This window comes from Brachionichthys hirsutus, chromosome 1 (assembly GCF_040956055.1).
Source record: "Brachionichthys hirsutus isolate HB-005 chromosome 1, CSIRO-AGI_Bhir_v1, whole genome shotgun sequence".
Taxonomy (NCBI): domain Eukaryota; kingdom Metazoa; phylum Chordata; class Actinopteri; order Lophiiformes; family Brachionichthyidae; genus Brachionichthys; species Brachionichthys hirsutus.
In genome coordinates this window covers 2,759,632-2,772,933 of record NC_090897.1, presented here as the reverse complement: position 1 = coordinate 2,772,933, position 13,302 = coordinate 2,759,632, and the positions used below count along the sequence as shown (strand labels likewise).

General features: G+C 49.4%; 1 protein-coding gene across 1 annotated transcript in view; it reads left to right on the top strand.

Moving 5' to 3' along the window:
• The first annotated feature begins 284 nt into the window (after positions 1–284).
• The window catches only part of acsf3 (acyl-CoA synthetase family member 3), a 16,248-nt gene continuing 3,230 nt past the window's right edge, over positions 285–13,302 (top strand). The window contains exons 1-6 of the mRNA XM_068740088.1: positions 285–1,030; positions 1,250–1,405; positions 4,375–4,529; positions 4,853–4,998; positions 7,227–7,324; positions 7,441–7,567. Coding sequence (XP_068596189.1) covers positions 314–1,030; positions 1,250–1,405; positions 4,375–4,529; positions 4,853–4,998; positions 7,227–7,324; positions 7,441–7,567 — 1,399 coding nt within the window. The 5' untranslated portion in view covers positions 285–313. The remainder of the gene's footprint in view (positions 1,031–1,249; positions 1,406–4,374; positions 4,530–4,852; positions 4,999–7,226; positions 7,325–7,440; positions 7,568–13,302) is intronic.

The window sequence follows — 13,302 nt, the reverse complement described above, 5'->3', positions numbered from 1 at the left end:
AAAGCCCTTGCGGTCTTGTTTCCGTTGAAAGTCCTTCGTACATAAATCATCGACATTTAACAATACAAATAAAACTAATATTAAATTACACCACAGGTGCAAAATAACAATATGAAAGTGAGGAGGAAGTAATTATCCATGCAAATTTAATATTACAGAAGGGAATGATGATGAATATATATATATTTTATGAGGAACGTTCATAGCTTTCGGAGAGACGCTGCTTTAAACATATATTTGATTATGTTTTTTCCCAGTCCTTAGATGCTGAGGATAGATCCATCCGGAGGGTCTGAATAGGGACGTCTCTAAAATGCTGTCTGGACTTCCACTTGTCTTCCGCGCTTCAAAGTGGGCATTGTCTCGCTGGAAAGCTGCTCTCCACAGAACCCACTGCCGAACACACGCAAGGCAAATCCGAGTCGGAGCTGCGGTGCAGAGCAGCGCTCGTAAATGGACTACGGCACAATCGCCGCCCGTTATCCAGGAGCCGGTATTTACGAGAGCGCCAGCATTTGGAGACAGGATTGCTATCGTGGACAGCAGCGGCAGTCACAGCTACAAGCAGCTGTACTGCCGCAGTTTGGGCCTCGCGGGCCGGATCAGCGCAGCTCTAAATTCTGACATTGGGGGTCTGGAGGGAAAAAGAATCTCCATCCTGTGTGCCAATGATGCTTCCTACACGGTGGCCCAGTGGGCGACTTGGATGAGCGGCGGGACGGCAGTGCCCCTCTGCCAAAAGCACCCCCCGTCTGAACTGGAGTACGTTATCTCCGACTCCCAGACGTCTCTCCTGGTGGCAGGGTCTCCCTACGATGAGATCCTTCAACCGTTGGCTCAGCGACTGGGGCTGCCGTGTCTGACGCTGCCCCCCACTTCCGACCTGGGGAGCTTAAACGCTGCGGACTGCCGAGAGAAGGAGACGACCGTCGCCGACTGGGCTGATCGGCCAGCTATGATCGTCTACACCAGCGGGACCACGTCGAGACCGAAGGGGGTCCTGCACACGCACAGCAGCATCCAAGCCATGGTAAACGTGGGTGAATGTGACGATCGGACAGTCAGTGTTGCACGTTGTCCTCTGAATATTTCTGGGGGGGGCGTTTCCAACATCTCCTTGGTACGTTTACGCGTGTCAGAAGGTCAGATCGAAAATGTGAACACAGCAGACGGAAAGTAAACAAGGTGCAAAAAACACGTCAGCACAGACGAACACGCAGCTGTCTCTGACGCTTTCCTCTCCGCTCAGGTCCAGTGTCTGGTTTCGGAGTGGGCGTGGCGCCGCGATGATGTCATCCTCCACACCTTGCCGCTCCACCACGTGCACGGCATCGTCAACAAGCTGCTTTGCCCGCTTTCGGTGGGCGCCACCTGCCTCATGCTGCCTGACTTCCAGCCTCAACAGGTCTCCCCGTCCGTCTCCGTCGCGCTCTCGGTAGAATAACGCCATGGCGTCGGCGTAGCCGTAGGCGACCGGCGGTGACGAGCCGTCACTGACGGATAGGCGAAGAAGAAGAAGTAGAAGCATCAAGAGAAAGTGGCGCCGCTGGGCTGGAGACCCAGAGAAGGACCTTCGGGGGGGCCCTTTTCTCCGTCGGTGCTTCTCGTTCACCTTCCGCTCCTCTTCTCGCTTCGTCTCCCCCCCCCCCCCCCCTCTCTTCTATCATTCTTCTCCTCCTCCCTCTCTGACTGTCAGCCTAAGTGTTTGGGGCTTAGTGATGAATTGCCCTGTGTGGCTTTGTATCTGACCAATGCCGACTCGCGGCGGGAGCTTAAGCAGCGGATCAATCGATGCGCTGACATTGAAGGATGATGGTGCTTGTTTGGCCCCGAGAAGGGAGGGGACGATGGGGCGCGGACTGTGCGTGTGCGTGCGTGAGTGAGTGTGTGTGTGTGCGTGAGTGTGTGCTTTTGTAATATAAACTAGTGTGTGTTTTTGTTTGTGCGAAGGAAGGGTCTTTTAAAGGACACCTGCGTCTGTCAACATTGGTATTGCTGCGCTGCGGTAGCGATCAGTATTCAGCTGTTCCACCTGACCTTGTGCACCAAATCACACCCCCCCCCCCCCCTCAGAAAAAAAACCTGCCTTTCTTCTCCTCCTCCTGAAGTTACAGTACATTGATGAAGCGATCGATATTCTGTCTCTTCTGTCCCCCTCAGATCTCTGATGGGTAAGCACGGCGGCAGCAGCCGACATTGATTTTTCTTTTTCTTCTTTTTTTTTTTTTTGGTTTATTTATTTATTTAGTTTTGATTTCGCCTTGAGATGGTGACAACATTTCAGTGTGGGGTTTGTGAGTAAATTGTACATGAGTGTATTTGAGGTTTGCGCGCCACTGGTCAGATTTATCTTCATCGCAGCAACTCGCCTCTTGATTACGCTAAATATAATTATCCGAGGTGGCGTCGGTTCGTTTGATGATTGGCAAGTGATTCGTGATGGCATGGCTTTCAAAGTAACTTCACACAAACTGCTTTTTCTGACATAATACTATAATACTTCAGGCACTAGTTGTTTAGCGGATGAAACAGCTTTCCACTGTACTCTGAATATTTCGGGTGGGGGGGGGGGGGGGGGCTGCTGGCTTCTTGTATTTAGATATTTAGCATCAATCCTGTGAAATCGCAGCCGATTTGGCACAGACATTCTCAACTCTCTTAATAAATGCGCTAACTTATGTGATGCCCTGAATTTCATTTCTCCGTCAGCAATAAGAGTTTATTTTTAATGAAATAAATTTATTGTTAAATTATTGAAAGGATTATCATGACATTGTGATTTAGAACGTCGTGTTCTAAGAAGTCCGTGACTTCTCATCAACTCCCATCATTAGTTCAGATTTCTCACCCCGATCCATTTTTACATTTCAAAATCCCCTCCATTTCAGCATGCTAAGATGCTATGCTAAGTTTCTTTCATATTCAAAGAGATGAATAGTCCACTCTCTGATCTTTTAAGGTCCAGATACATTTTTTTTCATCAAGATCCATCCAGCAGTTTTTCTGTAATCCTGCCAACAGGCAGTCGTCAAAAACATAACCTCCTTGGCGGAGGTCACAATCAAGGAATAAGTAAAACATCTGACCAAGCCGGATTGAATGCCTGAACCAACATCTGATTCAGCTTTGGAAACGCTGGTAGTTCTGTTGGGTTCCGGTTTCCAGCGCTGGGCCGAACGCCTCGTGTTTAGGATGCAGGCCGTGCCGCTGGGTTCTCGCTACTTCCTGTCCCCGAGGTGTAGGCCGGCTCTTTGACGGACATAAATTGCCTTCCTCTCCCCTCCAGACTAGACTCGGAGGACGCGCTCCACTGCACTTGATAGATGCCTCCCAGAATGGTCAGAACGCTCATTTAATAATCCTTCTCTCTCTGCACAGTTTTATTCCGTACGTGTGCAGGTGAGCTGTGAACGCCCGCAATTATTCAACGTCTGGGCGACTCGTGGAAGGAAGAGTTTGGGACTCGTTTGGCACATTAAGAAGGATGGGGGGGGGGGGGGGGGGCTGATGGGGAAAGGTTGCCTCTTTCTCTGGGTGTCTGGGTGTGTGTGTGTTTGTAGTCGGCAGCGAGACAGACTGCAGAGGCAGCGGAGCAGGAAATTATGAAATGGTGAGAGAGGAGCTAAGTGAATGTGAGAAATGGAGCGAGGTGGGGGGGGGGAAGATGTATGGTCAGAGATGAAAGGAAAAGGAAAAAAGAAACACGTGGGGAATAAAGGTAAAGTGAAAGAAGAAGAAGTGAAGATAAGTAGACTGAGAGGGGAGGGGAGACAGCTGGGGAGGAGCATTTGTCTCTCGCAGAGGGGGGGGGGTTAAAGAAGCTATCGTTCACCTTCACTTAATTCCTGCTGTCATCTCATCCTTCCGTGTGTGTGTGTGTGTGTGAGGGATGCGGTGTGTCCTTGAACTACAGAGTTTATGTGATATTTGAAGTGTTTTTTTTATTCTATGTACATTTACTTGACGACGTGCGTCTACTTCACCGCTGTGTGTTCAAAGGAACGCGGCGACGCCTTCAGAAAGGACATGTCAGAAGGAGCCGTCCACGTGGCCTTTAACCGGACGCCATTCCAGCTCCGCCCTGCAGCGGAGCGCCGTTTTCCTCCCTCTGACCTTTGCAAATCTGCTTTTTTTCTTTTTCTTTTCCTTGTCTTTGTTTGCGTCGTGTTGTGTTGACAGGTTTGATTTTAGGCTGCTGTCTGGCCCTCACTCTGACATTTACATCAAGCAAAAGAGAACAATGTCACCTTCGCATCCAGTAACGGAGCGAATCTGGATGTAGTCGTTTCGCAGGCGTGTCCTCGCCCGTTTAGAGGCACGACGCTCCTCATCCTCTCGGGTTCTACGTCGGGATTCTCTCTCTCTTGGTCTCAGGTGTGGGAGATGCTGCTGGGTGCGAAGCCTCGCCCGGTTAGCGTCTTCATGGCCGTGCCGACGATCTACTCCAAGCTGATCGAGTACTACGACCACAACTTCACACAGAACTATGTCAGGGACTTCATCCAAGCCACCTGCAAACTGAGCATCAGGTACTGGACGTGGGGCCGATGGCGGTGAGGCTGGTCCGTTTATTCATTGATTATGTGGGGCTAAATGATGGGTCATTGCGTAGCGGTTTAGGCTCACCGCAGGAAGACAAAGAGGGGTTCAGAATCCTGCGAAAACCTCGGACTTCCGAGCGTCCCGGTTCTCGGTTTCAGCCCCGCCACCCCAAATTGACCATAGCGTGTGAATAAAATGACTGGACATCAAATGGCCATGTTCCATCATGTTTTTTTATGGGATAACAACCCAGGAAGGTGTCGATTGGAGCCTCACGCCCCCCCCCCCCCCCCCCCATCTCTCTCTTCAGGCTGATGGTTTCGGGCTCGGCGGCTCTCCCTCTTCCCGTTCTGCAACGCTGGGAGGAGATCACGGGACACACGCTGCTGGAACGCTACGGCATGACCGAGATCGGCATGGCGCTTTCCAACCCTCTCAAGGGCCCTCGCATCCCAGGTACGCCCCCCCCACCCCCCACCTGCGTCACACCCCCATCCCGAGCTCTTTGCAGCAAAGAATGCAATCGATCGCAGCGTGATCCATTCATCCCTGATTGTCCCATTTAAATTGTCAGTGCGACCACTCACACACACACACACACACACTCACTCACACACACGCACACGTCAACACCTTTCTCTGTACTTTGTCGTGTTTTTGATCATCGGCTGTTGTCTCTGGTGTGATGTCAGAAAAAGAACAAACAAACATGATTTCAACTCCGTCTCCCTCAAACACGGCGATGTCTGAAAACCAGGTCAGACGAGATGGTTGCCGTCTTCTCCTGCCCGCCTCCCCTTCCCCCCCCCCCCCTTGCAGGTAAATCTTATTGGCTCACAAGTGGTTTGAGTAATCCGGAGTCTGGCTGTTATGCCGGGCGTAAAGTGAGCAGCCTGTCTGATTCCTCTCAGGTGATTATTACGAATCACTTCAAGAGGTCTATTGATGTTTCCACTCCTTCATGGAATTGTTAGTTTGTTTGTTTGTTTGTGTGCGTGCAGAGGTGGGGGGGGGGGGGGGGTATGTAGGCATGAGCTCGGGCCTGTTTGAGTTCCTGTCTTGTCTTTAAGTGGGTTAAAATGGATCAATGGCACCACGGGAAACAGTCTGGGAAGGGAGGGGTGGAGGCGAGTCGCTCTCACCTCTTCTTCACGCTCATTTTCTTTCCTTAATATCTCTTAATCCAACTAATTGCCCTGGTTTTGTTGTGTTGTGTGTATCGTGCAGTTTGGGATCGTCCCTGAGTAGCAGCAGCGTGGCTTTCTAGGTCGGAATGGCCTTGCTGGGATGTAAATACGCGAGATGAGCTCAACCGAGTTTTTTAGGTTCCATCCTTTATCGACTCACCCTGCTCACCTGGGGGGGTGGAGGGGGGGGGGGGGGGGGGGGGTGGACATTGCCCATCAGGACTTGGGTGGATTAGACCAATAATCAGGACCTGGCTCGTTCTTTATGGGGAAATCACTGGTCTGTGAAATGGTATAATAGTCTGAAGACACACACACACCATTCCATTCCTCTGCTTTACATTAACCCACTTAACTCAGGTCACACACACACACGCACACACACACACACACACGGTTGAGTCTGTAGGCTTTTTATTTTTACACATTTCCCATTAGTAATGCCACTTTCCCATTACCGCATCTCAAAGTAGAGTCACCGCATTTCTGACGGCTCTTTTTTGCGTTTCGTTCGTCAAGCCGCTGATTAACAGTTTTATGCATCTGAGCTGCAATAACATTCCCTGTCAAGCACACAGCGGCCGTTCGAACGGAATGCTGGCGCTCCGCCGTCAGTAATTCATTTCCTCAAAAACGGCATGGAACAGTTGTTAAGGCAGGGAAGCTAGACGACAGTGGAAGTCCGTGGCGTGTGCTGCCGGGGGTTCTGCGTGTCGCCGCGGGGATCTAATGTCGGGTACGGGTTGACTTCATCTCAGGAACGCTGTCCATTAAGTGTTATTGTCTCATATACTGGCCTGTAACGTCCGTTCTGAAGAGTCGAGCACAAATGTACAATTATTTCTCGCAGATTTGCCCGACGGCGTTCCTTATTTCCGGCTGTAATGCCCCGTACTTCCAAAGGTGTAATTACCCCTCCGAACGGTCCTGCCCAGTCGGGGAGAAAAGCATCTCTCTCTTTTGTAGTCGACCCTCTTTGTCTGCAGACTGATTGTTTTGCTCTTTCATGGCCGGTCCTCAGCGGAACGAGATTGATGACGAGGGGGATCGGCGCATCGTGCATGAACGAACGGCGCTTCGCACAAGCGAGATCTAGAGCGAGATCCATTATCATGACTTCCTGTTGTTTCTCTCCCCAGCAGTTATTAGGAAAGTCTCATTTCTATGCTTATCACGCACCCTTTGATAGGACGGAATCGGTAAGACTCGGGTTTGGTTCTTGTCCTTTCTGTTGGAAAGCATTACTTCGCGTTCACTCGTCCCTGAGACGGATCGGATTTGTTTTACAAAGCCAGGAAACCATTTACCGACCAGTTAGCCCGTTCAGACGGCGGCCTTTGCTCCTCCTGGTGGAAAGCTTCCACGGAAGGTCGTCGAAAAATAAATGTTCAACCGCTTTTAAATGATCAGAAACCCTCTCGTGTTGCTGTCGGTTGAATTGAATCCATTTCTGCTAATGTGTGTGTGCGCGTGTGTGTTCCTTTGATCTGTTGACAGGAGCCGTAGGGTTGCCACTTCCCACTGTGGAAGTTCGTATCGTCTTGAACAACGCCAGCAAAGTCACCATTGCGGAGGGAAATCACAAAGAGACTCGGGTAAACAGGAGCCGAGTAAATTACAAGCGGCGCTGCAGTTAACGCGTTGCCTTGCAGGTGACGAGTCGTTTCGGAGAACTGCCTTCGGGTCGTTTAAACTTGTCTGTCCATCGCAGGTAAGCCCGAGTCTGCGGGCGAAGGAAGGGGAGCTCCTCGTTCGAGGGCCGTCCGTCTTTAAGGAGTACTGGAACAAACCTCAGGAGACCAGCGAGTCGTTCGCCGAGGACGGCTGGTTCAAAACGGGTACCCTCCCCTCCCCCGCCTCCCCCCCTTCGCTCTCAACCTCACCCTTCAGCACCGCGCACGCATGGTTGCCTTTCACACACATTTCCTCGGAGGGAGTGAATCCCGCCACTAATTGCATCTTCATGAGTCGTGCTGTCAGACGCATTCGCGGGGCGAGGCGGAAGTGTCAGAAGACGTCTTTGTCTCTGCAGCGGACCGCGTTTTAAGGGCTTGAATTATACACTTAAAAAGCACGAGTCCTCCTCAGGAAAGCACACACACATTGAGTGTGTTCTGTGTGTGTGTGTGTGTGTGTGTGAGTGCATATTTCAGAGGACTGAGGGAGTGATAAATGGACTTGTGTGTGTTTTTGGTGCTGCAGGGCATTTTTCCTTTTAAGCGGTCGTGACTGCTCTGGGTCTTGAGAAAGAAAGTGTTGCTCTCTCGCCCGTACGCTCTCTCTCTCCATCTTAGAGTGTGTGTTTTTGTATATGTGTGTGTGTGTGTGTGGGGCAGGACACAAGGAAGCCACCACCAGAGGCTTTCTCTCCCTACACCCTCCCCCCAAAAAAAGGAGCTCTGCCTCAGCTCAAAACTTTTAATTGTCTTGTAGACAACAGGAGAAAAGAGCGCGTCCCAGCGAGAGTGATAAGAGACCTCAAAGTCTTCAGCTAGGAGGTGCGGTTAGCGGGGGACAGGTTTCAGCTTCAAGTGGTGTGTAAGGCTCCCGGGGGCGGGGCTCAGCATGGACAAGGTGGACGAGGGGAGCTGGTGATGGGGTAAGGGGAAGACAGCGGTGTGAGTGATGGAGAGGTACCGGAGAGCAGGGAAGAGTGTGTTTAATTGGCTTCGCAGGCTGGAAGGACAGAGATCCGGAGCACAGCACACTGCCGTCACGCTCCATTACAGCCCCCGGCCACGTAACGAGAGCCCACGCAATCAGCTCCCTGCAGACCAGCCCCTCGAGACGCACACACACACTCACACACCTGCCTCGGTTTCCTGACGCTGGCATACACGAACACAGAAGTCACACTTTTATTCAAATCTTAATTCTTCTGGTCGGATCATCGGCCACTAAAACACTAAAAGGCTTTTACCGGGTAACTCCGGTTATTTTACCGGGTAACTCCGGTTATTTTACCGGGTAACTCTGGTTATTTTACCGGGTAACTCTGGTTATTTTACCGGGTAACTCCGGTTATTTTACCGGGTAGAATCTGCTCACGGGGCCTTTGTGGCTTGTGTTGATTTGCCTCAAGTGATGTCGCTCGAGTCTGAGCAACAGGGGACGCTCAACACGGGGAGAGCCTGACAATGTGAGCTCTGTGAGATCAGGATAAATATGTTCAGACATTTTAAATAATAGTTATGGGAAATGTTGCCATTTCCATAACCGGGAATGGGGTTCCGTTGTCCTTTTGGCGTCTATAGGTGCACAATTCCCCAAAAGTACCCCGAACTCCACGTTCCATGCATCCCCTCTTGATGAGAGTATCTGCGTGTTAGCTGGAGACTTCTCTCCTCTCTTTATCGTCCTCTTCCTCACTCTCTTGCCGTTTTCCAACTCGGACCTGCTCCGTGTTTCCCGTGTCTCTGACTTGCTAACTCGCGGCTGATCGTCCGTCACGTTTCCGCGCCGTTTTCCCGACATCCCTTTTTCTACATCCTCTGGGAGTTGACCTTCCGTTTGGAGAGGAGAACCGGAAAGCGTTTCTCTGTCGTCTGACTGAGGTGTCGGCTTTCATATTTAAACGCTAACTTGAGTTTAGCTCGCTTCTGACTTGAAGGCTGTTGGATTTGGCCTCGCAGAGATTTGAAATGAGACGTGGAGAACGAGGGGGGGGGGGGGGATTATATATCTACCTGAATGCTTTTTACAATTTTATCAGTTTTAATGTTCCATTTGACCCTTTTGGCATTACAATTGAAAGAATTTGTTATATTTGGAGGCGCCTGCCAGACTTCCTCAACATGCTGCAGATGGATTGGAGGGGGGGGGGGGGGGGTCAGAGATCCCCAATCGGGAGCAGCCGAAGGAAGGAACGACATGTTAATTGGATGGTTTGTGCTGAGGGGGGATCCGTAGCAAGGCCAGTGGAGAGCTGGGTGTCGGGTCGAAAGACTAATAGAACCGCCCAGTAGCTGGTTCCCCTCGAGATAGCAGCCGTTCAGTCTCACAAGTTTTATCTGCTGAGCCGTTGATTACGGGTCTCAGGGCCGAAAACCGTCTCGGCCTATTCTGCAGAAATAAATGAGCAAGAATCCGGCTCGCTGTCATGGTGACGGGTGTGCGTGAAAGTAAAGATGAAAATCAGATGGGATATCATCCTTAAATTGATTGTGCGTCCTCCTAAAGCGGGTCTTTTTCTGCCTATTTGTGGCGTCGATGTAACCCCAGCTGAGGTGGGCTTCCAGGCTTGCAGGGGGGAAACACGCTCCACAGACAGACAGACGGAATGTGGGGCTCATGTCCTGCAGAGCCATCACTAGTCATTTGTGCATCCTTGTTTTGTGCTCAGCCACGCTCTCCCAATGTCACATTTCACCCCGGGGGTCACACTTTGTCCTCCTGACGCCAATGTCAGAGCTCCCCGTGGGATCCAACCCGAAACCCTGACCCTCCCAGCGCTCTGCCCCGAACCAGCCGTCCCCGCTGCGCTTAGAGCCGAGGTGTTACCGTGGGTCTGGTTTGGTTTACACCGATCACAGGTTAATAAATCTAGTTCAGCCTTTTCACCAGGCAAATTACTCATGCAAATAAAACAATCACGTGATTTCAAAAGCAAAACTACATTAGAAGAGGTCCGAAATCCATATTGGGACGCTGGTTTTTCGGCTGTCGATCAGATTTGTGGGATACAGGAGGGTGAGAGAGAGAGAGAGAGAGAGAGAGAGAGAGCAAGCATATAAACTGCAGCTAAGTGGTTGGCTTGATGAACAGACCAGATCTAAGACAGACATCAATCCTCAAGTTCAGCTTGTTATCTCCTGGTGAAGAGGCAACCCAGGGAGGAATATCATCAGTAACATTAACATAAAGCAATTCAAGCTACTTTAATTGCAATATATTGAACAAATTAGATCACTCATCCAAGTACAAAGTGCTTTCTTGTATAATATTAATTACTTTAAAAAAAAAAAAAGGAGTCGTGACAAAAGTTAAGGATGATAAATAACGTCAGCGCTGAGATTTCGCCGCTTGGTCGTCTGTTATTTATCCTCATTAACTCATCTATCTCGTCGTCAGGGCTTTGATGTGGAAGATTAATATTCATATATGCTAAGTGTTTACAGTCAGAGAAGAGGCACGACTCTCATTTAGACATCTCTCGGCTTTATGCAGATGAGAGTCTGCTCTCCACGGAGGACGCTCGGCCTCAACCCGCCGCGTGGCGTTCGGGTGGAAGCGTGCATCTCCACGGCGACGGACGCTTGACTCTCGCCAAACAAACTTCTGCTTCGATCGCTTTTGAAACTGTGAAGTTGTTGTTTTCCCCCAAAACTTCACTAAATTCTTTTTACATGAATGCAAAATTGGGATTTTACTTTTCAGACTGAAGATAAATGTGATAAAGCGCTCGTTTGGGCCAGCGGTTATTTCTAGTATTACACACGGGCCAATAAATGACTCCTTTCACCTCCACAGCAACAACAACAAAAAACAACAACTTGTTTTCGTCTTGCCGCTTTCTGCCCGCCACCTTGAGCTGCGATGCTGGCGGCAGACGGGATGAAGTGTTTTTGTGAAGTTGACCTTTGTCATGTGTCACACTCTGCCCTATTTCCCTCACGCACTTCTTGTCCAAGCGCCGAGTGTGCGTTTGTGTAATATTAAATAGATGCTCACTATACATCGCCACGTTGTGATGGACTTCGCATGATCCAATCTAAACCTAAAGTCTTTAAATCCTCCATTGTCGACGACCAATGTCAGCTTGTCACGTTCTTGTGTTTCGCGACGGAAGTTTTCTCTGCCCTCCTTCCTTCAGTTAAAGTCTGGGATCTGTTTTTATTTCTTCTTTTCCACGCTGCGTGCCTTTGCTTTCTCTAATGCCTCAGAATGAGATGAAAGCCCAGTGCAATTAGGCTTCTTATCGTTTTAATTAAGAAAGCCATTCGGCCATATCTGCCTCCGACGCCATAACGCATAATGGCAGAGTCTCTGATGCCTGAAGTTATGTGTGTGTGTGTGTGTGTGTGTGTGTGTGCGCGTGCACATCCTAGTAACTCAGTTCCCAGCAATCTTGCTCACGCCATTCTTTCCTCTTTTATCACTGTGTTCTCCAATCACTGTTCCCACTTGTACCTCTCTGAAAGCACGCTGTTCTATCCCTCGTTATTTCCTTCCCCTCAAAGACACAAGGTCAAAGTACTTCAAACTCAATCCGAGTGTTCTCTGTGTTTCTCCTCAACCCCTTTGTCAAACATTGCCTCATTCCCGCCTCTTTATTCCTCCAAGCTTAAGAATTTGCAGCCAGACGGACGGATGTTATGGTATTTTAATCCGTCCGATGGTTTGCCGGTGTGCACGTCATCTGCTCGCTCTGTTTTACATCTATCTTTGCTCCACTTTTATCCCTGATCCGAAGCAGTAAGAGAATCGGAGGAACTGTAACGGCTCTGATAGCGGTGTTAACGCTCCACCGAGCTCCTTTGCCCCCCCCCCCCCCCCCTCTCGCTACATCTTCCCTCTTCCCCCCCCTCCCTGTTACCCCGGCCTATCAGTTCGGAGCAGTGGTCTGTGAAGAAATTCCCAATATCTAAATTTACACACTGTATCAATCTTGTTTAATAGACTGGAAAGCTTATAGTCGCCGTGGCAAGCCGGCAGAGAGGGCAGCGGTGATAAATTGTCGGTGTGCAGGCGACAGCCGCGCGTGATGTATAATGAAATATTTATGATTTATCCCAGCTAATAAACTGAAATGAAGTGCGTGATGTATGGGAACAGATGCGCCCACTATTGATGCTGAGGCAGAGGCAAGAGGGGGAAGAAGAGTCTGAATGCTAGGTGGAGGGAAGGAAGCAGGGTGTGTGATAGGCATGCTCCGGAGATAGGAAGAGAAAATGGAGGGCAAGGATGGGATTAAGTAAGTAAGTTAAAAAAACAGCGGCGTGATTGGCTGATGCTGGAACAGGAAGACATAAAAGCTTTCTCCTAAAATCCGTCAATGCGAAGATTCCAGATAAGACGGGATCGGTTGTTGTTTTTTATTGATTCCACGTTTTGGGTGTAGAATTTTTTTCTCCAAACACGCACCGATATTTGTTGTAAATGCGCAGCAAAGTGTTAAATGTCCCTCAATGCAGATTATATTAATAACGATTAGATCCTCTCAAGATGCTGTCCCTTCTGCATAAAAGGCAGAGAGAGACGTATTTCCATACGTTGATCAATGCTCTCACTGTAATTAATGCACTCCGCATTAACCGTGCATTATTCCACCACCGATCATTAATTAGATTGAATATTTATGTGACATAGCCGGCCTGAACTGAAGACTGATCTCATAAAATGGACACACACGTATGTGAAGTGAATGAAGATTATTCCTTTAATGAAAAGTGAGTTTAATTCACTTTAAATCCATCATATTTATTCATCAAATTAACTTTTCTACACAGCTGTGCAATTGTTTAAAGCCTTCTCAAGCGCTCTCTCTATATATATCATTGTGGGAGATAAATAATGAGTTCTTTAAAGCATCTTTGTTTGCTGTTATTGAGTGGTGTTGGAAAAACTTGACTTA